The 27,534-nt window shown below is 42.2% G+C and overlaps 2 protein-coding genes across 2 annotated transcripts in view; one reads left to right on the top strand and one right to left on the bottom strand.

The window, feature by feature from the left end:
• LOC109421862 (uncharacterized) overlaps positions 1-27,534 on the bottom strand; it is a 79,707-nt gene that overhangs the window by 1,923 nt on the left and 50,250 nt on the right. The gene's annotated exons all lie outside the window — the stretch shown is intronic.
• Positions 4,650-5,608, top strand: LOC109413805 (peritrophin-1-like). The gene is made up of 2 exons (XM_062847180.1): positions 4,650-4,973; positions 5,039-5,608. Exons 1-2 carry the CDS (start codon positions 4,970-4,972, stop codon positions 5,467-5,469), a joined length of 435 nt encoding a protein of 144 aa, XP_062703164.1. The 5' UTR covers positions 4,650-4,969; the 3' UTR covers positions 5,470-5,608.

Below are 27,534 nucleotides of genomic sequence, written 5' to 3'. Positions count from 1 at the left end.
GTGCAACAAATGTGCAGTTGTCGCACCGCCGAACGTCAAAATGGTGCGCCATGTTAGCCCAAATGAACAGATGGGTCACGTTCACGGTTATTTTATGTTGATTGACAACCTATTGACATCTGTCAGTCGTTGCAGTTATCGAATTTCATTCGCTAAGTGAAACGTCAACATGTTGCAGTTATCGAACGTCTACTGTACAAGGTGCAACATAAGTCTGGATTATGGTAGATTCTACAGGACACCAAAGTTTCAAAAGATTCGTAATTCATAGGAACCACAGGCCAGAAAGGGGGATTTTATAGGGTTTCAGTAACGTTACAGTTGTTTGTCGAGGTTTTACAGGCTTTCTTAAGATTTTCAGCGGGCTTCAAGGGCGTTACATGGAAGGAACTTTAGCGTTTTTAATGGCGTTAAAAGGGGTTCTAGGAGCGTTTTAGGGAGCTGCAGTGAGTTTCTGCTGCAGTTCGGAATTGGCATTAGTTAAAACTCACGAATTAAAATAGATTAAGTAATGTTTCAGGAAACTAAAATATTGTTTAGAAATAAAATTAGCTGTTTAATGAGATGATGTTGTCTCATGTTCTCCGAAACCCCTTAAAATGCTTAAGATAAAACCCTTGAGACCACGAGCTGAGACCCTCGAGATTTTGAACTTGTTTTCCGTGTTACTCGTTGGATCAACATATGAGTTCGAAAAATCAAAAATAATCTAGTGTGAGTAGTAGTGGCGAGGCTTACCCTTTCGCGAGAAGTGCGTTGGCGAGGTATCCTTAAGGAAAGGAGAGGAAGTAGGATTAGGAGACTGTGCGTGCATGCAATGTCAGCGCAGCGTCAGAAGTCCGATTCCTTCCCCGACTAGCCTGTTAGGGGTGATAGTGGACAGAGCGTGGTTGATGAGGTCCAACAATCAAATGCGAGACGGGCTCTCGGCGATGTGGGTGGCTGTGCAGCAGCTTGGAAAAATTATTGACTTTGCGTCTCCGAAGTCCAACATAAGCAAGGCTTCAAAGCACTGTTGTTACTTTAAAAGTCAATGAACGAAGCCAAGCAAGACCACGAGAAACTCGGGGAAACTGCGGCGGAAGAACCGACGAAAGCAAAGGTTACGACGTTTACCCAGACGGAGGCCTTCGTTTTCGCAGGTAGCCCAAAAGCTGTGGTGGATGCGACTGATTTTGATAAGCACTCGCAGAAGCGAGTGAGGCAGCCATCAGGTGAGGGAGGAGTTGCCTGGCGGTGCCCGTAAGACTAGGCGGTTATTGACCCCGAAGGCCGGCAGTAATGCCGGTAGGTCGGACCCCACCTAGGCGTCCCGGGAAGCTGGGAAGGGTGCGCCTGAAAAGGTTAGCCCGTCCCGGAAGGGAGGGATCAGGGAGTTACGACCTTCCTTAGGCCTTCAGCAACCACAAAGTAGGGTAGAGTAGGGGAAGGACTCTCCTTGGACGACAGTTGAGCGGAAGAGAAGAAGAAAAAACCGCTAAGGTACACCGGGGCAAGTTGAAACGCGAGGTTTTGAAATAGATTTCAATACAATTTAGATTTTTTTCTTTCGTCAAAAGATTGTTTGAATCAAAAACTATGTGTTATGGCGTTCAAGCTGTTTACCATCATTTAATAACATCATGTTAACCCGCTGTTTCATCTTGCCCCACCCGTTTCAACTTGGTGATTGTGATATGCTGGTCTTTAGCCGACGGCTGCTTTCGGGGTGGGCACTTAAGACCTCTTGAGGTGACCTGAATGTCAGTGTCGTTAAAATGATGGCGGACTCACTTCCCACCTTTATGGCACCCGACGTAAAATCAAATTGCAGAAAGTGGATAAGAGAACGTGTAGGTAATTAATAAAATGGATCTTATTCAAATAAATTCAATACTGATACTTTGGCGGAAGGGGTCAGGATGGAAGCTCTTACAGCAGAGGCGACTCTGAAGATGAAGAACCTAGACAAGATCACCGAAGCGGAAGAGATCGTCACAGCACTGCGGCAATATTACGAGGAGCCGGTGGCCACCACAGCCGTTCGGCTTTGGAACCGCCCGACAGGGACACAGGTAGCCTTGCTACCTGTGGCGGACGCAAATAAGTCCGTTAAAGTAGAGAAGCTAAAAGTTAACTGATCTGTATGCCAACTGATCTTACATGTGCCACCGGAGGTCTGCTTCTGTTGTCTGGAACCAGGGCGCAATTCATGGGATTCTAAAGGCCCTGACAAGAGCAAGCTGTGCAGACGATGCAGCATGAAGGCCATTAGGCACAAGACTGCACCAGTCCGCCAACGTGTTTGATTTGTTTAGGGAAATCTGTGAACAGCAAGCACCCAAGGGTGGTCCAAGTCACAATGGTCGGAAAAAGATAAAGTTCGGCCAAAACTCTTTTTATGTGTTTAATCGAAGTTATAGGTTGCCTAGATATGTTATATAATATTTTTAGTATTTAAAAAGGGGTATTAAAAAATTACGTAATTTCAATAATTTCAAAAACGGTGAAAATCAATAAACCCCATATGTTTTGCGTTTTTTGTTAAAAAATCAATTCGAATTAAAATAAATGATCATCTTTCGATCAAAATCCAATCAAGTTTGTTCAAAACGTGTGAAAAATGTGGAAAGATAAATTTTATTTCAGTAAAAAAAAATGGAAAAATAACGTAAAATATATGAAAAAACATGACTTTTTTAAATAGCTCTAATTTAAAAAACTGCAAATTTCTGTAAAATATTTAAACGTTTTTAGGCAGCTCTTAGCATGATGTTTAAGATGTACTATTCGAAATTGCGGCGACACGTGACGACACGAACCGTTTTTTAACTTAAAAATTACCAAAATTTCTAAGGTACAATATATGAAAATTTGAAAAGTTTTGTGACATATTAATTTTGCACCATACGTGCATTCAAACAGTCCAATAACAAGCTTTCATATGCTGGATTACTTAAAACATATATTCCATTCTCAAAATATTATTATTTTACTTTTTTCGAATAATTCATTTTTCAATTTTATGACTTAGGTCACTTTGGCAGTGAAAATGTCATTGAAATACAAAAGCTGGTATGCTTTTAATTAAGAATCATAAAAGTACAATACATTAACTTTGTTAAAAGGTGAAATAAAGTTTAAAAACATCAATTTAGTTTTTTGAGAGTTTTGGCCGCCCCTATGTATGGATCCCGACTAATGTGCAAGGTAGAGATGCCAGATATACAGATGTTTCTCCCAGTCAACCAGTGATCGTATAAGATGTTGCATAAGATGTTAAAGTGGAGGCGATATGCGTACATTTTCTATGCGCCTAAATGGAGGCATGCTCGCATATGGCCTCCAGTTTATCATCTTATACCACATTCTATACGATTACTGATTGTCTGGGCTGTATTATACAGATTTTTGACAGTTTATACAGACAAGATGCAGAGTACAGAAAAATAGTGAATTTTAACATGTGATACAGATTTCTCCAGAAAGCATAAAATTTGAAAGTTATTTTCAATAAATTTAATGAAAACTTTATAAATTGTCAAAGAATTTACGAAAATTTGTACATCTTCACAGATGTTTTAGTAAAATAAATACTAGTAAAAATTTAAAACCGTCAAAAAGTAACACATTTTCCATTAAAATCTAGGACTCTCAATGTCTGTTATACCATATAATACGACGATACAGAAAAATCTGTATTGATACAGATTTTTGATAAAATAATCTGGCGTCTCTGGCTACAACCCCTAGCATACCCATGAGACCTCAAGGTACGCCCTGAAATCCCCTGGGACCCCCTTGAAACACCCGTGAGATCTTCTGGTACCCCACTGAAATCTCGTGGGACCTCCAGAAATGCCACTACAACTTCCTTTTGTGCTGCCCTATAAACGCCATTTACCTTCATTATTAAATTTTCTTATGCTCAATATTGGCTCTGAGTAATCACGAGTAGCACCTCCTCGTTCTAGTCAGGCAAAAAGTAAAAGTGCATAAAAATAACCTGCATTAAAAAGGTTTCAGTGTACCTTGATTGCGTCTTTTCTTCAGCGTCATGGATCGAGCTTGGGGTGAACACACAGCATGTAAGATAGCAAATGATATCAGTGATCTGTCTATCAGTGATAACATATGTATTTAAAAAAATGAGCTGCGGCTGTAAACTCACCAAGGAATAACCCAACGAGGTGAGTAACAATAAAGAGATTAAAAGTAATCCAGAACCCCCATGTGTTCCACGGCGCAGCTGTTTGAGTTACTAGTAGGTATATTGCCAGTGGAATATTACTGTTCAACTGATATTCGATTTAAAGTTTCTGACCGGTGGGCCGGAGGCCCGGGGACCTCACGTGATGACTAGATCTCTTATTTACTACTATTTCAAAATAAACATTGTTGCTGTTAATGTTCTACTCCAAAATCAGCGACAATTGGCAGGTTGAATGTTTTTTTTTCCTGGGTCTCCAGTTTGCCTAGTGGTTAAGGCTATGGATCGCTAATCCGGAGACGGCGGGTTCGATTCCCGTTTCGGTCGGGATTAATTTCTCGACACCCTCGGCATAGTGAATCATTGTGCTTGCCTAACATTATACAAATTCATGCAATGGTAGCCAAAGAAAGTCCTTTAATCAATAACTGTGGAAGTGCTCAAAGAACACTAAGTTGAAGCGAGGCAGGCCAAGTTCCGCCGTAGGCTGAAAGCCCCTGAGTCACCCCTGAAATCCCCTAAAACCGCCCTCCTCTTAAACGCCTCCTTGGGCACCCATGCTATTTCAAATGAAATAACTGCAAACGTCATGAACGCATGATAAGCTGGTTCGATATTTATCTTTTATCGTTATCTGACTAAGCAGGTCAAATCAGAACAGCCAGTGTTTGTGCGAATAACATGATATGCTTTTCATAAATAAATCGAACACAAATTACGGAACCTTCAATCTGTTTATAGTAAGCAGGCCGATATCATCCAGTGAACTTTTATCTGATCATGAGTAGGTGGTGGCTGATACTTATTTGCAAATATTTCTTTGTTTCTAATATCATTTTATTTTCCCAGAATCCTACATAACCCTTATGTTGCTTGGATTATGCCTGTCGCAAGCAGCCAGCAGTCTTCCGTGTACCAATTACAAACCCCTTAAAGTTCCTCTGCCTGGATCGTCCACACTGTACATCGCTTGCAGCAGTGGGGTGACCGTTTTTCGGAGATGTTCCAACGAGCTTCTGTTCGACGCTAAAACCAACAAGTGCATTCATCCAAAGGATAGTCGTGCTCTGCCGGAACAACAGACGCAGCAGCAGCAAGTGGTTCAGTGTCCGGATGATTTCAACCCAGCAGCTCCGGCTTTCATCGCCCACCCAACGGATTGTACCAGATATTTCATATGTGTGAAGGAAATCGCCCACGAGTACCAGTGTCCCTTGGGAACCAAGTTCAACCCGGCCATCAATGTGTGCGATTTGGCGGAGAATGTTGACTGTTTCTAGTGTTGCGTAGGATTTCGTACAATACATTGTTCTATATATTTTAAGTGATTCTTTATCGAGTTCGGGTTTCGGATACGGATAACATTTTCAGTTAAGCAAGTGTATAAGTTTCACTTAATAGTTCCGCATTTCAACATGATTGAAGCCACTCTAATTATTTTGAATGATCAAATTGCCTTGAGGAGACTCAGTGCAGTTAAAATTTGTATTCAATTTTGTGACATTTTTAAATAGAGACGAGTCATATCTGTAACGATATGCCCATTGCTTACCCAAGGATTGCTGTAAAATATGCAACAACACTTATCTTTTTTATTTTAGTTTACTTTGGCAACAATCAAAAAATGCGATCTGATATTTGCATCTCAAAATGACAGACCGACGAATGTAAGTCAAGGTAAGCTTTATTGACTTTTTGAAGCTGGAAATATACACTCTGGGTACACTGGGGCGGGGTAACGACCAGTCGTGCTTGGCACCGAGCAAGCGTCAGTGTCAACTTCAGCGCGAAATGGAGCAACGAAGAGCTCATTCGATGACAAGCGGTAGTGAAGGGTGCTGACTACTATAGTAGGGCAGCATCTTGAACTTGATAATGGCTTTAGTTTGCATACATGATTATACCATTAGTGGTAGGTTTTGCTGTAATGCCCATAACCCTTACTATATTAGTTACAGGAGCTGATTCAGATTGAGCTATGTATGAAACGTCAATCTTTTAGTACTTAGTCATAGTGATCATGACCATATTTTGACACCAACCCTCCAAAAGGGCGTTACTGGCTTTGGAAAAATTCCTTCCCCCAAAGCTGAAGGTCTTACTTTATCCTTATCAGTCTATCTTTCACCATATTCGGGGAAAAAAACACCTCTTCCAGATGCCAGGTCTTAGAAGTGGTAGAAGAGGCCACCGAATGCATGATATACAGGGGATAGCCAAAATGATCGAGACAAGCAAATGATCACTTTTTAAATAATGGCCAATTTTGTATCTGTAAGTTTTCGAAAAGTTCATCAAAAATTTCTTATTTTCACTGTAAGTTTTTTTTAAACCAGTTGACTATTAATGGTACAAGTTTGAGATAGATCGAGGTATTCTACATGAAGTTGGAAAGATTCGAGTAAAAGGAAAAAATATTCGATAGCATACTAAGGGCTGTATATAGCCCATATAGCCGAGGCGGTAAACGTACGGGTATTCAGCATGACCATGCTGAGGGTGACGGGTTCGATTCCCGGTCGGTCCAGGATCTTTTCGTAAAGGAAATTTCCTTGACTTCCTTGGGCATAGAGTATCTTCGTGCCTGCCACACGATATACACATGCAAAATGGTCATTGGCAGAGGAAGCTCTCAGTTAAAAACTGTGGAAGTGCTCATAGAACACTAAGTTGAGAAGCAGGCTTTGTCCCAGTGAGGACGTTACGCCAAGAAGAGGAGAGGAAACTAAGGGCTGTTATACCTAGATCAACATGTGAAAAGGGCAGAACAACCTTTGCACGCCTCAGCTTGGCGTCTGGGGCTTGGATGGCGTCTCGGAAAATCAAATCAACCACATCTGCATTAGCTGGAATTTGAGAAGGAGCCTAGGACGGAGCCTTCTTAATGTGTGGAACAGGATAGGAAGAAGAAGAAAATTGGGCGCCGGTTCAACTCACACCGACTGGAAGACGTTGCGATGACAAGGTCCTTCTTCGAGGAGCTGGAGAACCGTGCTGAGAATATTCCGAAATGTGGAAGCGTAGAAGATCAATGGAGCCCTATCAAGAACGCCTTTATCGCCACCGGTGAGAATAATAATTTTGGTAAGCTATGCACCCAAAGAAAGCAGTGGATCACAGATGACATTTAGGGTAAACAGGTATAATATGCCCCCCTAAGCAGAAATGGTATATCTCAAATTGGCAGAAATGGTATATCTCAAATTGGCGCCTTATTCCATCTATTGTCCACTGCAAATCGTTGTTTGTAAAGTCAGTGAAGTGTTGCATGAGAACTTAACCTCTGGCTATGGAAGCTCTGAAACGTTTTCCGAAAACGTTTCAAAATTTACCTTATCAAAACAAACGGGGCAATACGCCCCATCAAAAGAAAAACGTCCAGCCCCGTGATAAAACTGTACCAGGGGATAATTCTACCACATGCTTATCCTAGGAGGGCCTTTTAACAAGTGTTTAACTGCATAAAAGTTGCAAAATAACATAAGCGAACAGAACTGGCTTCGTTTACAATGAAGCCAGCTTGCAAGAGGTAAAATATGGCAGCCTATTTATTGCACCCATAAATAAATAGAAACGCTCCATAGAAAATCGAAAAGCGCTCCTACTTATGGAGCATTTGTCTATTTTCTATGGTGCAATTTCATTTTTTTATGGAGCAATTTAATTTTTCTATGGAGCAATATTCAATTTTATATGTGTACAATTTCAATTTTTTATGGAGCATTTGCATTTTTCTATGGAGCATTTGTATTTTATTATGGAGCATTTCAGTCTTATTTATTGGTGCAAAATTTCACTTTTAATGAGAAAATTTTATGTTTTATCGGTACATTTTTTATAAAGTATGGAACGTTTTCAATTATTTATGGGTAACATTGCACATTTTCATGGAACATATGTCCATTCTTTATAGAGCGTTTTTTGATTTTCTATGGAGCATTTGCAATTTGTTATGGTTGCAATAACCTTTTGCCGTAAAATATTACGCCAAGGGCCTCGATTTCAGACTTTTTGATATTTTTATTGCTTTTCTAAACCAATCAACTAACGGATCAGCTTGATGGCAATTAATCATCAATATTTAAGATTTCCAATCGATCCCGCATGCAAAAAGCGCTTGAATCGCTAGAAAATTAAGGGGGGCGTTTTGCCCCGGTGGGGCGTATTATACCCTTTTACCCTAGAGGAAGATAGAGGAGCAAACAAACGCCAAAGCCACGATAGATCGAGCGAAAACACGAGGAGCCAAAGCCTTATCCCGTTAGTGCAATTCGGCTCTCGAGAAGGAAGTGAAGCGCTCATGTATAGAAGGGACAAAAGAGCATGGGCGCACTCCCTAGCCGACGAAGGCGAGAAAGCCGCAAATACAGGCGACATTCGTCTCCTCTATGACGTCTCACGTCGCTTTAGAGCATAACCGATCGCGTTCACCATGGTCTCGCACGGAAAGAAAAACAATAGATGCGCGGGTGCTTAGCATTGTGTTGTTTATTGTTGTGAATGCATGTGGTTTGGATCATTGGTTTGCCCCGTGTCGCGTTCAGTTCATTTCTGTGTGGAATGGGCTTGAAGCTTCTGCTCCCTAATGGGGTGGAGATGCGCGACAGAATTTCTTTTATTAGACATGTTTTCGTATAGAAAAGTGGCTGGTTGTGCGCGAAACTTAGTGTTTATTGATCCATTGTCAGATCACATCACCAACCATAGGTGACTCCTAGAATGACAATGTACCCTACCCTACTAACAAAAATTCCTTTCCAAGACAATCGTGGAATCACTGGGATTCCCAATCTCTATAACAACGGTTGTTTTACTAGCATTTCCTTCCCTCCTCGATGACCGTAAGGACGTGGCCAGCGCCGTTATTGACATTAAATTTGTGAGCTCTCGAACTGTGCACATTGAGAATAGTCAGCTAGTCCCAAGCCCTATTCATATGTTCCTTGTGTAATTTCGATTCAACTAGTCAATCACGGAGTAGCAACTACGAATTGTGTGGTCATCTATGCTCATGATCATGCTCTACGACGTCTCACGTCGCTTTAGTGGGACTTAGATGAATGCTACGATGCCAGTGAAAAATACATCTGGGTAGCTATTGACCGACCCGGCTGAGTAGCTGAAACGCTGGTTCGAACATTTTGATTTGTCCGATCCTATCCGGGTCGTTGAGATCCTGGTAAGTGCGATTGATTGAGAACCAAATCGAGGGTTGATGTAGCAACCCATTACCATATGGAGCACCTAAATGACTTCGAACTGGCTAATGACGTTGCTCTCTTAGCTCAACGGTGCTCTGATGTGCAGAGTGAGTTCGATGATCTTGCCGGTCGCTCCTCGGCGACAGGTCTCACTATCAACGTCAACAAGACCAAATCGTTGGGTATAGACACGGTCAACCCTTCCAGCTTCACGTTAGCTGGGCAAGAAGTGGATAATGTTGAAAGTTTCCAATATCTTGGTAGTCAAATGGCGGTCGATGGTGGCACCAGGATCGACATAGGTGCACAGATCAAGAGGCGAGGGCTGCCTTTGCGAGTTTACGAAATGTATGGAAAACAATCAGATTAGTCGATGCACCAAAATCCGAATTTTCAACTCGAACTTGAAATCTGTGTTGCTGTACGCACGTGAAATTTGGTGTGTATTTGTGGAGAACACTCAACGGCGCCTTTCAGAGCTCGTCTTTGATGGAACACACTCAGCGAGGTGGTGAAACTGAGGCCATGAAGGTATCCCTTTTAGGGTTAATCAGTAGATGCCTGCGGTACATAATTCGTGCATGGTGGCATCACAATTGGATGTCCAACATTGAGCTCCCTCGTCGATGTCGTCAAAGCCGATAGCGACAGAAATTCGGGAGCGAAAATGGATTTGGTCGGTCACACTCTACGCAGGAGCGAAAACGAAGTCTGCAAACAAGCGTTAGATTGGAACCCAGCAGGACATCGCAGCAGCCGCAGATGTAGAGGCTCAATGCGGCGCAGCCTTAATAAGGAAATAAAGGAAGTCGACAGAAATTTGACCTGGCCACAGGTCAAGGCGATGGCTGGCAATCACCCAGAATAGAAATCTTTCAATTCGGCCCTCTGCACCACTATGGGTGCTCAGGACTGAAAGTAGTAAAATAAGTAAAAGTGTAAAAAAACTTCAGGAAAAATGTTGGAAAAAAGTCAATTTTTTGATTGCAAACGTTTCCATCATCATAATCTTAGTCATATTTCCCCTTAATATTAATTCGAGCATTTTTACATTTGCTGCCTATCTTGCAGGCGCAAATTCAAACTACACTAAAACCTCAATTTATGCACTGGAGGTGCATAAATTAAAAATGTGTATAATTTAAAAAAGGCATAAAATGAGGGAAATTTGTGCATAAATTATGTTTGGGCTTTAATGAGGGAATCTAGTTCGTGAGAACAGGTCTTGCTCCTGGGAATTTTCTGTCAGGTTTTGATGGCGTTTTTAAAGACATAAAGACAATTACACCGCCTTCGACCTTGCGGCCTCTACAGATTGAACGATTACTGACATTTGACAACGGACAACACACCCAGTGGATTTCCCGTTTGACGAAAAGTTTTCCCCGACTGGAGCGGGAATCGAACCCACACTCCATGGCTCTCGAGACACCTAAACGATTGACGCCGCTAACCGCTCGACCACGAAGCCCACATGGTTCCACAGGACATTCAGAGGCATTTCAATAGAATTTAGGGGGTTTCAGGGACGTTCCAGGGGGTTGTTTCAGGGGATTTGGGGTGCCTTTTAAGAGCGTTCTGTCGGGTTTTGATGGCGTTTTCATGGGAATACAGGAAATTCAGGGGCATTTCATTAGGATTTAGGGGGTTTCAGGGATGTTTCAAGGTGCTTTAAGGGCAACTAAGGGGATCTCAGAATGCTTTAAAAGGTGTTACAAGGGGTTTGAGGGGCGTTTCACGCCATTGCAGAGTAATTTCAGGGAATTTTAGGGGGTTTCAAGATCATTTTAAGGGCGTTCCTAGAGATTTTAGGGGTGTATGATTGCATTTCAGGGGAGTTTCTAGGTATTTCAGGTCAGGATCGTATCAGGGGGTTTCAAGAACATCTTAAATCAAATAGCGTTTCAGGGGCGTTTCAAAAGATGTTGTGATTGGGTCCCTGAAAATCCTCTGCAACTTCCTGAGACGCTTCAAAGATCCCCTAAAACCCTCTCGGACCCCTTGTAATGCATCTGATACGCTCAGAAACTCCCTAAAACTTATGCGTAACGCTTCCGTAACAACTCTGAATCCCACCGAAAACGCCCTGAAACATCATGAAATGGCTCCAAAATCGCCCTTAAAACCCCTAGACCCCATGTTGCACAACTGAGACGCTCTGAAACATCCTGAAGTGCCTCCATAATTCCCCTTAAACCCCCTCGGACCCCATGTAACGCACCTGAGGTGCTCCGAAACACCCGACAATTTCTCCGTAACGCTTCCGTAACGCCTCTGAATCCCACCGAAAATTCTCTGAAACTTCCTGAAATGCCTCCAAAATCCCCGCTAATCCCCCTCGGACTCCATGTAACACACCTGCGACACTCCGAAACCCCCAAAAACTCCTCCGTAACGCTTTTGTAACGCCTCTGAATTCGCATCGCAAGCCATCGAGTGGTGATGCGATTCGTGAATGACAAGAGTGATATTGCGCATACGATTTTTTTATGTTTTCATAAAATGGTTATTATTTTCTTTGCTAATCTAGCATTTCAACAACAATACATTAAAAATAAATGCAATACATGCAGAAATTTTCTTCTAGTTATGACAATAGCCGCTTTGATCGCTTACCAGCATTCTTCACCATTTGCCATTCATTCATTCGCTTGCGATCCAAACTACGACGAACGGCAACGAATATCCATGTCAAGCAACTTGCGCATCGCTTCCCACTGGCGATGGAGTTGCGTGTTTGATCACGACAATCCGTTTGCTGCATTTTTCTCGATTCGCTTCAGCAATGAGGAGTGAATATGAATGAAATGAGGCTAATATACCGATCCTTGCCGGAAATGCTCTGAAACTTCCTGAAGTGCCTTCGAAACCCCCCTTAAACTCTCTCGGGCCCCATGTAACGCACCTGAAACGCTCCGAAAGCCCAGAAAACTCCTCTCCGTAACGCATCTGAATCCCGCCAAAAATGGTCTGAAATTTCCTGAAATGCCTCCAAAATTACCCTTAAACTCCCTCGGACCCCATGTAACGCACCTGCGACGCTCTGAAACACCCGAAAACTCCTCCGTTACGCATCCGTAACGCCTCTGAGTCCCAAACCCCAAAATTACCCTTAATTCCCACGGACCCCATATAACGCATCTGAGACGCTCCGAAACCCCGGAGACCCGGTGCCTCTAAAATCCCCCTAAAACACCCTCGGACCCCATGTAATACATCTGAGCTCCGAAGCCCCCAAAAACGGCTTCGTAAGGCCTCTGAATTCCGCCAAAAATGCTCTGAATCCCTCTAAAATCCCGTCGGACCCAATGTAACGTATCTGAACCCCCAAAGACGCCTGCCTTACGCTTCCGAATCCCTCTAAGAACCGCTTGGACCCCATGTAACGCACGTGAGACCCTCGGAAACACCCGAAAACGTACCTGTAATGCCTCTTAAACCCGTCGATAATCCTCTGAAACTCTCTGTAATGATTTCTAAAACCTCCTCAGACCCCTGAGATCAGCTGGTACACCGCGGAAACCCCTTGGGACCCCTGAAACTCTCTGTGACTTCCATTTGCTCATCCCTATAAACATGCTCTGGCTGCCGTTGCTATAGTTACCGTCATTATTAAATATTCTTATGCACAATATTGGTTTGGAGTAGCTTTCCCTCTTTTTAAAAATAACATGCATGAATTGAGGTTTTAGTGTATAATTTGGGGATGACAATGAAACGATAGTACACCCGTTTCAAATACTGAGTTATAAATATTAAAATACTTTGTTCGGCGTTCATGTAAGTTACCTTAGTATCCATCCACAACTTTGTGTGCGAAAAGACTGATCCATTACATGAGAAGAACATTCATCACATAACGAATGAAGTAAAACAATTTTGTTTCTATAGCTACCCGGTTCTTTAAATGTTGCTTCGGCTCGCTCAAGTTCGAGGTGAGAAATTGCGTGACGAGCTCACATTAATGATCTATATACAGATAGCAGCACTTCTTCTCAGATTTGCCGATAACAGGTCATTATTCCGTGGCTGTGCAGCAAAACTACTTGATCAACTAGTCCACTATGAACAGTTTAATTAAATGGCTCGTCAATAACCTTTACACCTTAACCCGACCTAATGACCCAGCACGAGCTATTACTATATAATTTTCATTTCATCTAAGACCGCATCGAAAACAGTCATTCACCCCCACGCTCAACTGCAGCAAAAAAAAAATGCAGTCTCCAAGACAGATCGATCGTATTTTTAGCTCTCACTGCACTTCGAACGATACACACTGACTGGACTGATCAACCACGACGTGTATCTTAAACTGCACCGTCACTCACCGTGCTCAACTGCTGAAGATCGAGCTCTGGCTCAAATTTTCATATTTTATTGTTGTTGGACCATTACCGCGCCACGACTGCATTCATCTTGGCTTGATCGGTTCGGTAACCCACATTCTCGGTGCAGTCAACGCAAACGCCGACGGACAGTCATTTGGCAGATGACCTGTTGAGCTCTTTTGCCTCTATTGCCGATTTGCAATTTGTACCCTGCAGGGAGAGTGATGATGGGCGGTACTGCTGGGGTAGAGCCGTTGCTAGTACGTATGCAATTGATTGTTGTTTCTATGGAGTAAAGTTTACTGATCTAATGTCCCGTATATGTCGACATCACGCAAAGGTGTCTTACATTTTGCACGGGCTTTCATCATATAGGTATAACTGAAGTTTCTTTAAAAAAGCTTATGAGACGATGTCTCAACGACTATAATACTATAATTGAATAACTGATCCTAAACAATAAACTTCCATAATCAACACTGAAAAAATAAATCACATATCCAATGGAAAATTTCCATTAGTTTGGCTATATAACTGTTATTGGATTTTCCGATGAAAATTTCTTCGGAAATATCACATGAAATCAATACGGTCTATGGAAAACATTAGGAAATCACATAGTTTCTATTGGAAAATCACATAACTTCGCAAAATCTATGTGATATTCCTATAAAATTCAATGGACACGCGTATGAAAACAATCCATGTGAAAATCAAATGAAAACAATGTGAAAACTTTTTTCAGTGAACGAACGAAATAAAACCATTGCATATTGTAATTAATTTATGACCTATGTGATCATTAAATTTGTGTTTAAATCAGTGTACGCAGAATATGCCACCGCAAGCGAAAAATAGGCAACAAAGTAGGCACGGCAACAACGCTTTGTTTTTTCGTTAGCAGATTATGACAAAATCGCTCCCGAGTTTGTTCACAACAAAAACGGTAGGAATATTTGTCTCGTTCGATTCACATCGTGATTTTCGGATTGTTTTACAACTGAAACTCAACTCTGAGGTTTGCAAGAGTCTTATTTCGTCCAAATGCCTATGAATTCGATAATGTAATTCGAAAATTTCAGCAGAAAAGCCGGAATATCAGCACACGCACGGCAAGCGATGTTTGTTTTATTGCTCTCATCGCCTGACATGCGTTTGTTGCGGGGCGCCTTTGTTACCAACATGCACCGCTTAGGACAAAGCGTTTGTTTTTCGGCGTGATCCGTTTTACGTACCCTGGTTTAAATACATAGTTTCAAAGGTTTTCAATACCTTTCACGTTTTTCAATTGTTTGCAAAAGCTTGAGTTTGATTGTACTCCAACTGATACGAATATCAAAATTAACATTTCCAAATGTCTGGGCAGTTTTTTAAACACAGTTTTGACCTTGTCTGCATGCATGTTGATTTCAATTACTTCAATGCATCTCAGGCCGAAACAGGGAAGAACCGAATCCACATGCACCTCCAGAGACCTTCCTTTCACTTTGTTTTATTGCCGCGAGATGGATGTCGTTTAAATTTTCAGGCATTCAAGTACATAACCGGATAATGTTTGTTTCGTTTAATGAAGCAGTTTAATTCGGCGTTGCACAGTTTACTGCTTCCAGAATGGGCAAGGTTCACCTTGCTGGATGTGAAATGGAAGTCGTCTGTCATTTTACGAGCCGGGGATTCTAGCTGACGGTTGAGTTTGGGTTTGTTTGTTCAAGAATTTTTGGCTTGATTTATTATAGGTTGTTACCATACTTTTTAGATTTTACTTTCAGTATAAGAAAAACAACTAGCAGGAATAAGTATAACCCTTATTTGAACCCTAAGGTCGTTTTCAGCGGTGATCCATTTTTTCGATCAAATTCAGCTCAATCTACCGGTGTTCGTTGACGCATGTCTCGTCAACATTGTTTTGAAAGCAGAAGACTTTATCTGTTGAAATAAATTGAATTCACGAAGATATTGGAGGTCCTGAAGATAAATCATGATTAGGAAAGAATCTAGGGATTTCGGAGAAAACTATCAGTTTCAGGTGTGTGATAATGTTCACGAGATTCAAGAAACCACTAGAGGTTCAGAAAACAAAACCAAGAGCCTCTGGGAGTTCCCCAGAAAAACCTCAAGAAGTTCCTCCGAGATTTCCTACGGGAATTCCTTCGGCAATTTCTCTGGCACTACTCCATGGAATTCTTCTGGGAGTTCCTTCAGGAATTCCTCTGGGAGGTCCTCAGAAAATTCTTCTGGCAGTTTCTTTGGGAGTCCCTCCGGGAATTTCCCAGCGGGTTCGTCCGGGAGTTCCTCAGGAGTACCTCTGAGAATTCCTCCAGATGTTCCTTCAAGATTTCATTCAGGAGTTACTCCGGGGATTTTTAAGGGATTACTCCGAAAATTCCTTCAGAAATTCTTACTGGACTTCCTCCGGGAGTTCTCCTCAGGAAATTCCTCCGGGAATTCTCCCAGGAGTTCCTCCGATAATTCTTTCGGAAATTCTTCCAGGAGCCCTTCCGGGGTTTATCCGGAAATTCCTGCAGAAAGTGCAGAAATTCTTCCAGGAGCCCTTCCGGGGTTTATCCGGAAATTCCTGCAGAAAGTTCTCGAAGATTTCCTCCGGAAGTTTTTTATGAGTCCCTCCGGGAATTCCTCCAGGTGTTCCTCCAAGATTTCCTTCAGGAGTTCCTCTGAGAATACATTCGGGAGTTCGTCCAGGAGTTACTCTGAAAATTCCTCCTGAAATTCATCCAGGACTTTCTCTGAGATTTCTCACGGGAATTCCTCTAAAAGTTCTCCAAAGAATTCCTTTGGAAGTTCCCTAGAAATTCCTCTGGGAGTTTCTCCGGGCGTTTCCTTGGGAGTACACCCGGGGATTCCTCTCGGAATTTACCCAGCAAATTCCTCTAAAAATTCGTCTGGGAGTTCCCCGAGAACTCCATCGGAAAGTTCTCATGGAGTCCTTCTGAGAATTTCTCCAGGAATTCTTCCGGAAGTTCCTCCGAGAATTCTTTCGGGGGTTCCTCTGGAAATTCCTCTAGGACTTCCACCGAGGTTTCCTTCAGGAATTCCTCCAGGAACTCTTTAGGGTGTCCTCCGGGAATTCTTCTGGAAGTTTCTCTGGAAGTTTCTCCGGGCATTTCTTAAGAAATTCCTCTAGGATTTCTTCCGGAAATTCTTGTGGGGGGTTTCGCCGGAGAATCCTCCGGAAGTTTCTTTGGACATTCCTTCGGAAATTCAAGAAGTTCGTCCGGAAATTCCTCTAGGTGTTCATTCGGAAATTTCTCCAGGAGTTCCACCAGAAATTCCATCGAGAATTCGACCGGAAATTCCTTTGGGATTTCGTCGGCAAATTTCTTCAAGAGTTTCTTCGAAAATTCCTCTTGGAGTTTCTCCGGATATTCCTTCAAGAATGCCTCCGGAAATTACAACGGAAATTCCTCTGGAAATTCCACCCAGAACTTCCTACGGAAATTTCTCCAGGAGTTCCTCCGGATGTTCCTGCGCAAATTCCTTCAGGAAACTTCAGCATTTTTTTTTCGGGAGTTTCTTGAAAAAACTTCCGCAGGAATTTCTGGAAGAGTTCCCAGCAGTAATTCTGGTAAAAATCTCGGAAAAACTTCTGGTTAAATTTTTGGACGATGTTTTGATAATTTTTAAAGGTTCTCGGAAACGAATTTCCCAAGGAGTTTCTAGAAGAAAAAAAAATCGTAAGAAATTTCAGTAATTTGCAGAAGAACTCCTGGGAAAATTCGGGAACCATCTGCAAGCAACACCTCCCGGAGGAGTTCTGGAATAATTTCTGAAGGAAATTCCAGAGGAATTCTTGGTCGAGCTTCCAGGAAAAATCTTACAGGAACTTCAAGACGAATTCTCGGTAAAACTTTTGTTACAATTTCAAGAGGAACTTCAGGAAATATCTTGGTGCAGCTCCTAGATGAATTCCTGGGGGAATCCTATCAAAATTCTCTTTAAAACTTCTGAACAGTTTCCTGGGGGAACTGTTATAGGAATTCTTGATGTAACTTCTGAAGAAATTCTCGGTGAAACCTTTATAGACATTATCGGTGTAAATCCTATAGGATTTCCTGACGGCACTTGGAGGAAATTCTGTAGAAATTCCCGGTAAAACTTTAATAGCAATCCTCGATTGAAGTTCTAATAATAATTTCCGGTGGAACTCCTGAAAAAAGTGGCAGGAATTCTTGAAGAGATTTCGCGTGGAACTCTCCTGGTGGAACTCCTAAAAAAAATCTAAGTGAAACTCCTGTAGTAATTTTCATTGGAGTTTCTGGAAAAAATCGTGGCGGAACCGGTAGGGAAATTTCAGGTAAAAAATAGTTATGGCAAATAAGTTCGCGAGAACGGGTCTTGCTCCTGGACATTGGGTATTGAAGATGGTGGCATGGGGGATTACAAGAAGTTCTCAGAGAGTCCAACAGAGGGGGTTTCAAGGGGTTGTTTCAGAGGATTTCAGGAGCTTTTGAGTGTGTGATTCGACGAGTCAAAAGCGATTCAGAGGGGTCTCGGGATCCTTCAAAGGGTATTAAAAGGCTTTTTAGGTGCATTTTAGAGATTGTAAGGGGGTGTTAGGAATATTTTAAGGACCTTACGAGAGATTGCAGGTGCGTTTGCTAGCATTTCAGGGGCGCTTCAAGGGATGTTTTGGGATGCTTCAGGGGGTTTCTGGGGTAAAGACGTTCCAACCAGTTTCAGGGACATTTCAAATTTATTATGGGAATTTTAAAAGGGCTTCAATTGGATTATGGGTTTTTCAGAGGCGTTTAAAGATATATCAGGGGTTTTAAAACCCTTTTAAGGGCGTTCCAAAGGGTTTCAGAGGCATTTCAAATGGACAACGGCGATTTCAAGGGCGTTTCATAGCATTTCAGGACTTCCTGCATCTCCCTGGAACCTTCTGAAACGCCTCTGAAACTCCTTCTGCCCCCTAAAACGCTCATGAGTTCTCCAAGTACCCCCTGAAACACACCTTGAAACGCCACTGAGGACCCTGAAGTAACTCTAAGATCCATTGGAATGCCTCAGAGATCCCCAGAAAAACCCTGATACCGCCTGAAACACTTCTGAGTCCTAAAACGCATCAAAGACCCTTTGAATGGCCCCAGAGACCCTTTGAAGCTCCCCTGAGACCCAATGGAACCTCCACGAGACTCTCTGGGACCCCCTGAAGCGCCCCTGAGACCCTTTGGAACCCCCTGAAGTGACCCTGAGACCCACTGGTACGTCCCTGAGACCCCCTTCTTCTTCTTCTTCTTTTTCTTCTTCTTCTTTATGGCTCTACGTTCTCACTGGAACTTGGCCTGCCTCTTTTGAATTTAGTGTTCTCTGAGCACTTCCACAGTTATTAATGGAAAGGCTTTCTTTGCCTGCCATTGCATGAATTTGTATATTGTGAGGCAAGCACAATGATACACTATGTCCAGGGAGTCGAGGAAATTTTCCCGACCGGAACGAGAATCGAACCCGCCGTCTGCGAATTGGCGATCCATAGCCTTAAACATTAGGCTAACTGGAGACTAGGCTGCGGCTTATTTTTCAAAAGTTGTTGAAACCTGGAGTTCGTAAGCTCTTTCGAATTCAAATGACACAAAAAGAGAAACCTCTGAGTTTAAGCCAAAAATATTGAGATTTAGAGGTCGCGCAATCGCTTTAAAGTCGAATTTTCGAGTAAGAAAAAGGTGTTTTCACTTCAAATGCCATGACTTTCTCAATTTTCAATCGATTTTCAATCTTTTTTTATGAATTTCTCACAAATTAAATTTCGAATAAACTCGTAGAACATCATTTTTTTCAAAAGTCACGCAAAATATGAGTTTTTGAAGATTTAATTCGTTTTTTTCTTCTTTTTACAAAAATGTTTAACTTTAGAGTCCTATAACTTTTTAACCGTTAGACCAATTTTATTTTTTTTAGTTTGCTTTTGTAGATATTTTCATTGCCTATCTTTGTCCTAAACAAACTTTTCATCAAAGTAGTCATTTTTATGATACTTTTCACCAAAAACTGCCAAAATATGCCTTAAAACTTGATTTTTCCATGCAAAATTGGAGTTTTTGACGAGTATTCGCAATTTTTTACTCCTAACCAAATACTTAGCCTCATATTTAGGGATATGGAACACATTGGAGGATTTTTTACTCAATTTTTTTTTCTTGCATTTCGAACATGAAAATATTTTTTGATTCAGAACACTCCAAAAACTGAAGTTTAAGGCTTCCATATGATTAGCGAGAAAATTTTTTTCACTTTGAGCACGAAACTAAGCATGAAAACTATTAAAATTTAGCCAAAATTCTGGGTTTTCCAATAAAATACGTGTTTCTGAACGGTTTTTTGTGTATATTTATTTTGAAACGTTTTTTAAGGTACAGTTTATTCACAGCATTCTTAGGCAACAAAAATATCTACAAAAGCAAGCTAAAAAAATTTAAAATTGGTCTAACGGTTAAAAAGTTATAGGACTCTAAAGTTAAATATTTTTGTAAAAAGAACAAAAAAATGAATCAAATCTTCAAAAACTCATATTTTGCGTGACTTAGGAAGAAAATGATGTTCTACGAGTTTATTCGAAATTTAATTTGTGAGAAATTCATAAAAAAGATTGAAAATCGGTTGAAAATTGAGAAAGTTATGGCACTTGAAGTGAAAACACCTTTTTATTACTCAAAAATTCGACTTTGAAGCGATTGCGCGACCTCTAAATCTCAATATTTTTGGCTTAAACTCAGAGGTTTCTCTTTTTGTGTCATTTGAATCAACAACTTTTGAAAAATAAGCCGTAGCCTACTGGAGACCCACCGGAAACCCCTAAAACCTCCTCAGACGCCTCTGACACTCCGAATCGCCCCCGGGTTCCCCTTAAACGCCCATGAGACCCCCTGAAATGCTCATGATACTCTTCGAAGCACCTCTGAGATTCCTGGAGAACCCCAGAGATCTCCTGAAGTACCTTTGAGTCTCTATGGAGTAGAGATGGGCAAATGTCATTCCTTACCGAGCGCTTGAACGAGTCGGTCGACAGGTTCCCGGTCTCCACACGCGGCACTTGTTTGCAACAGTTTTATTATTTGATCTTTTTGCCCCACCGCACGTGTGGGTTTTTGATCTGTTTTGCTATCAAGTTATCCCCAATTAACAGTGCAAAATAGTGTCATAGGTGTGTGCGCTTAGTGAAGGAAGCGAACTAGCTTGACTTAAAGTCAACTAGTATCGTGCCACAGTGTTCAATTCGACATCACTATAAGCCAACAGTGGTCGATTCATTCCCGCACCAACAGCAGCAGAAAGGCAGCAGACGGCTCGGATTGTTTTCTACCTGCAGTGCGGACGGCTTGCTGCTGTAGCTACAACGAACATCGAACGGCTAAGTAGCACTTTTTTATTATCCATTCGCCCCCCATTGTGTTGAATTTGTTTTGCTCATCCAAACCAAAGTCGGTTCAAGGTTGCCCAGGCATATTTTCTGTCTCTCACCTAGTCCGAGTTTTGAACTCATATAGGGCGTTACAGAATAAGTATTGCAATCGGATATAAAATATTTTGCAGTTTTTTCTTTGATTTTTTTTCTTGTTTTTTTTTTCTTCCATTATAAATTAAATCTACAAAGATTTGCTTCTGTTTCATTGACGTTTTACTCTTCTGCGGTTGATTTTTTCCCGCATGGACGTTTCAAATGGAGGCGAAGCGCCTCCCAATGATATCATTGCTCGTACGCGGTTTTATCAGCCATCTTCGCCTGGACCTTGGGTTGTCTATTTCCGGCGCAAATGCAAACCATTGAATATGCTTTCGATTTCTCGAGAGCTGACGCGTAAGTATCCTGGGACCGTTATTCACCAAGTGAAAGCATCCAAGCTGCGTGTTACCGCACCTAGCTACAAAGCAGCAAATGAAATTGCTCAACACGAAGCGTTTACTGTTGAATACGCCGTCTATGTGCCAGCACGAGAAGTGGAGGTGGAGGGGAAGATCCTCGACGAAATGCTGACATGTGAGGACATCAAGACCGGCTTTGGTCGATTCAAAAATAGGTCAATTCCTGATGTGGCTATCCTAGACTGTAAACGCTTATCTAAGGTTTCCATGGAAGGAAATAAAAAGGTGTACTCGCCTTCAGCGTTTTTTCGAGTGACTTTTCCAGGTTCCGTCCTCCCGGAATTTGTTGTAATTGATGGTGGTTTTTACCCAGTGCATCTTTTTAGGCCGAAGGTTTTTAATTGTACCAAATGCAAGCAGTTTGGTCACAGTGATAGCTTTTGCGACAACAAGCCCCGTTGTGGCAAATGCAACCAAGCTCATTTGGAGGACTCTTGCACACAGGAAGCGGAAAAATGTAGCTACTGTGGCGGAGATCCACACGACTTGCAAGTTTGCCCGGCTTACAAAAGACGCATTCGAAATGAGAGTCGCTCTATCATAAAGCGCTCCAAACAGACATATGCGGAGATGGTGAAATCTTTTAAAACACCAGATTCCGTGTCTGAATCAGCTGTCCCAGTTGAAAATCCCTATCAGGAGTTGTCTTCCGATGATCAGGACGATGGCGAAACTGATGAGGGTGGATCTCTTTCGGAGGTACACGCACCTGGAAAAAGGAAGTCATCATCTTCCCCGGGATTGCGCCGAAAGGTCTTTTTAAAGTCTTCCCTCAAAAGTTTGCCTAATGTTAAAGGAGACGGGGTAAACTTAAAAACTCCGAAGAATCAGGTTCCTCTAGCTTCAGATCCATGTTGTAGCAAGAACCTGTCACCCCCGTCTCCGCCTGTTAAATACACTTCAAAGAGAAATAATCGACAAGGTAGCAAGAAAAAAGCTACCAAAGTTCCTCGCAGTTCAAGCAAGCCTCCTAGACCCAAGCGAGGACTGTTTACTTTTAGGGTTCTCGTGGATCGCTTATATAATGCCCTCAGCCTTCCAGAAACACTTAGAGGCATTATTGATATGTTTATACCTACAGTAGAAGAATATCTTCGGAATCTGACACAATCATGGCCCCTCCTTGCTGCGATCATATCTTTCGATGGATAATTCATCAAGTGAGGTACAAGATATGATCACTGTGCTACAGTGGAACTGTCATAGTCTAAAACCTAAATTAGATCTGTTTAAGTTTTTGATTCACAACTCTGATTGTGATATATTTGCCCTTTGTGAAACATGGCTTTCTTCTGAAGATGAACTCAACTTCCACGATTTTAACATTATACGCCAGGATAGAGATGACCATTATGGGGGAGTTCTTTTGGGGATCAAAAAGACTTACTCATTTTATAGAATTCAAATCGCGACTCATCCTGGCGTAGAAATCGTCGCTTGCCAAATAAACGTAAAGGGTAAAGAACTTTGCGTAGCTTCCGTTTACATTCCTCCAAGAATTTCAATCAACCGCCGTCATCTTTGGAATGCGGTTTCTGCACTATCACATCCAGTTTTAATTCTGGGTGATATGAACGCACATGGTACAGGGTGGGGCGAACCATATGACGATAATAGAGCGGCCATTTTCTATGATTTGTGCGACGATTTCAATTTGAACATTTTAAATACAGGTGAAGTGACACGTATTGCATCTGACGGCAAAGAAAGTCGTCTCGACCTATCACTGGGGTCAAGTTCACTATCATTCGATTGCTTGTGGAAGGTAATCGAGGATCCTCATGGTAGTGATCACTTACCCATTATAACCACCATAAAGCATAATAGTGAAAGGTCAGACCATCCAATTCAGGTTCCTTTTGACCTCACAAGGAATATCGATTGGCAAAAGTATGCAGAAGCGGTATCTTTTGGCATCGAATCATTCAATCCCCTCCCACCTTTGGATGAGTATCGATTCCTGTCTGAACTTATATATAAGAGTGCATTAGAATCACAAAAACGACGTGTTCCAAGTGCAACCTTCAAAAGAAGACCAGCCACACTAGGCTGGGATGATGATTGCACCCAGTTGTATCTTAAAAAATCTGATGCTTGCAAAACTTTTCGTAGGCACGGTACCTCAGATCTTTATCAAGAGTACGCAAAGCTCGAAAGACAGCTGAGAAACATGCTGAAAGCGAAGAAGCGTAGTTATTGGCAACACTTCATTGAGGGTCTCTCAAGAGAAACTTCAATGACAACGCTTTGGAGAGTGGCTCGCAACATGCGAAACCGCTCTTCTTCTAATGAGAGTGACGAATACTCCAACCGTTGGATATTCAGCTTCGCGAAAAAGGTCTGCCCAGACTCAGTCCCAGCACAACCGATTTCTTGGGAAACATCCCCAAGAGACGGTTCTCTGGACAGACCCTTCACTATGCTGGAACTTTCTATGGCTCTTCTTTCATCAAACAATTCCGCTCCGGGACGCGATATGATCAAGTTCAATCTTCTAAAGAATCTCCCAGATATCGCGAAAAGACGATTACTGGACCTGTTCAACTCATTCATGGAGAACAACATCGTTCCGCATGAATGGAGACAGGTCAAAGTAATAGCTATTCAAAAGCCTGGTAAACCAGCGTCTGATCATAATTCATACCGCCCAATTGCTATGTTATCATGTTTAAGGAAATTGTTGGAAAAAATGATCCTATCACGACTCGATCATTGGGTCGAATCGAATAACTTGCTTTCAAATACACAGTTCGGGTTTCGCAAGGGCAAAGGAACAAACGATTGTCTAGCGTTGCTTTCAACAGATATTCAACTGGCCTTTGCGGAAAAGGAGCAATTGGCTTCAGTTTTCTTGGATATTAAGGGCGCCTTTGATTCAGTTTCCATAGGAATATTGTCAGAAAAACTGCACAATAGTGGACTTCCAGGAATTTTAAATAATTTCTTGTATAACTTGCTGTCAGAAAAACATATGAGTTTCAATCTCGGACAACTGACAACTTCCAGAATTAGTTACATGGGCCTACCCCAAGGCTCATGTTTAAGTCCCTTGCTTTATAATTTTTACGTGAAAGACATTGATAGTTGCTTGGAAGGACAATGCACGCTAAGACAACTTGCAGATGATGCTGTGGTTTCTCTAAAAGGCCCACACGCAGAAATCTTGCAAAGACCATTGCAAAATTCTCTAAATAATCTGTCAATCTGGGCAAGAGATTTAGGGATCGAGTTTGCTCCGCAAAAAACTCAATTGGTTGTGTTTTCTAGAAAGCGGAACCCAGCCCAACTGAAACTCGATCTTTTGGGAATAGAAATCGACCAGTCTTTGACTTCGAAATATTTTGGGGTCTGGTTTGATTCAAAAGGCACTTGGGGTACCCAAATCAAGTATTTGGTGCAAAAATGTCAACAAAGGATCAATTTTCTACGCACAATTACCGGAACATGGTGGGGTGCTCACCCGGAAGACCTCATAAAACTTTACAAAACGACTATTCTCTCTGTTATTGAGTATGGCTCTTTCTGCTTCCACTCAGCAGCAAACTGCCATCTAATAAAGTTGGAACGAATTCAATACCGTTGTTTGCGTATTGCTCTCGGCTGTATGCACTCAACGCATAATGCGAGCCTTGAGGTCCTGGCAGGGGTGAAACCTCTCCAGAACCGATTCTGGGAGCTCTCGCTAAGGTTACTTATCAAGTGTGGAGTGAGCAACACACTTGTCATTGAAAACTTCGAAGAAATGCTCAGTCTGAACACTCAATCAAAATTCATGAGAATCTATCTGTTCTACATGTCATCTGACATAAGCCTACCAAGTTATAATCCTCCCCGTGTACACTTCACTAATGACAGTACCTCTGTTAAATACGATCTGTCCATGAAACAAGCTATTCATGGAATACCAGATCAACTTCGATGTATATCTATTCCTCGCATTTTTAACGAAAAGTACCAAAATGTCAATTCCTGTAAGAGATTCTTCACTGATGGGTCTCGCATAAATGGATCCACTGGTTTCGGTGTTTTCAATGAAAATTTCACCGCCTTCCACAAACTTCAGGAACCTTGTTCGGTTTATGTTGCTGAGCTGGCAGCAATCAACTTCGCTTTGGGGATGATTTCCAACATGCCCGTAGACCATTTCTTCATCTTCTCGGATAGCCTTAGTTCGATTGAGGCACTCCGGTCGATGAAACCTGTTAAACATTCATCTTACTTTCTTACAAAAATAAGGGAGCAGATGGGTGCACTGGTCGAAAGATCATACAAGATTACCTTTGTATGGGTCCCCTCGCATTGCTCAATTTATGGCAATGAGAAGGCGGACTCTCTCGCAAAGGTGGGCGCACAGGAAGGTGAGATCTATGATAGAAGAATTTCACATGATGAATTTTTCCATTTTGTTCGCCAGAGTTCTCTTCAAAGTTGGCAAAATGATTGGCGAGATGGCCAGCTGGGACGGTGGTTACATTCCATTATTCCTAATGTTTCTTTGCGAGTGTGGTGGTATGGTCTGGATGTAAGTCGCAATTTCATTCGCGTGATGTCAAGACTTATGTCCAACCATTACTCGCTAGACGCGCATTTACACAGGGTTAACCTCGCGTTGAGCAATGTTTGTACTAAGTGCGGTTCCGGTTATGATGACATCGACCACGTAGTTTGGCAATGCCCGGATAATGACGCCTCCAGAGCGCTACTTTTGGATACCCTTGAGGCCCGAGGTAGACAACCCTTTGTTCTTGTGAGAGATGTGTTGGGGACCCGCGAAGTCACATACATGGGATGTATTTTCGACTTTCTCCGCTCTGCTGGTATAAAAGTTTAATTTGCTTGTATTTTCTTCTCCAGTTTTTTTTCTCTGTTTTGTCCTCTTTGTGTTACCAAGCTGCTCCTGACCATCCGGAAGACCAAGTCCCACAACAAGTTGGTACCAACACCACAAGGCACCGAATACGCTAGTAAGATGCGATTCACCCCCGGATGACCAGCAGTGAAACCTTTGGCCCAATCCTTACCCTGTCCATCCCTCAAAATGTGACCTTCTAACCTCGAGCTGCCACGAGTACCCTGGCTTCCACCCATTACTAACAGATATCATTAAAAAGTTATTACTCTGTATAATGTATACTATTAAGTACAAAGAAAGATCCTCGGCTCCGTAAAGCGTTATACGCGATTGAGCCCCAAATAAACGAACTAGATAAAAAAAAAGAGATGGGCAAAACAGTTTATTTTAAATTGAACAATTCTTTTCTCATGAACCGTTCTATCGTTCAGTTATTTTTTGAATGGTTGTTTTGTGAATCTAAAAATTCAATCTAACTTGAGTCTACACAAGTCCACATAGAAAAGTAAACGTCTGGACTGCGATTGGCTATTGGCGATTGATATGAAGGAGTTTGTACCTGTAAGCGAAGGAATGCAACAAATTCGTAAAGCGGTTGCGCTCTCACGGGAATACTGCCCCTGAGACCCTATGGAACTACCCGAGAACCCTCTGAGACCTCTTGAAGCGCATCTGAGGTCTCCAGGAAAACCCTTGAGAACCTCTGAAACGCACCTGATATTCCCTGAAGCACCCCTGAGACCACATTGAACCACCACGAGACTCCCTGGGGCTCCCTGAAACGCCCTTGAGACCTCCTGCTATCTCCCTGAAACTCACTGGTATCCCATGCGACCTTCTGGTCCTCGTTGAAACCCCCTTCGAAACCCCTGAAATCCCCTATAACGCCTCTGGGACCTCCTTGAGACATGATCCACCCCAGAGATTCCCTAAAACACCCCTGAGACTTCCTAAAGCAGGACTGGAACTCCCCGGGGTTCCTGGAATTACACTAAAAACCCAAGAACCTCCCTGGAACCCTCCTGCGACTCGGCTCTTGAGACTCCTTGGAACTCTGCTGGGACCCTCTGAAACGTCCTTGAG

The sequence above is a fragment of the Aedes albopictus genome, chromosome 1 (assembly GCF_035046485.1).
Source record: "Aedes albopictus strain Foshan chromosome 1, AalbF5, whole genome shotgun sequence".
NCBI lineage: Eukaryota > Metazoa > Arthropoda > Insecta > Diptera > Culicidae > Aedes > Aedes albopictus.
This window is presented reverse-complemented; position numbering and strand designations above follow the sequence as displayed.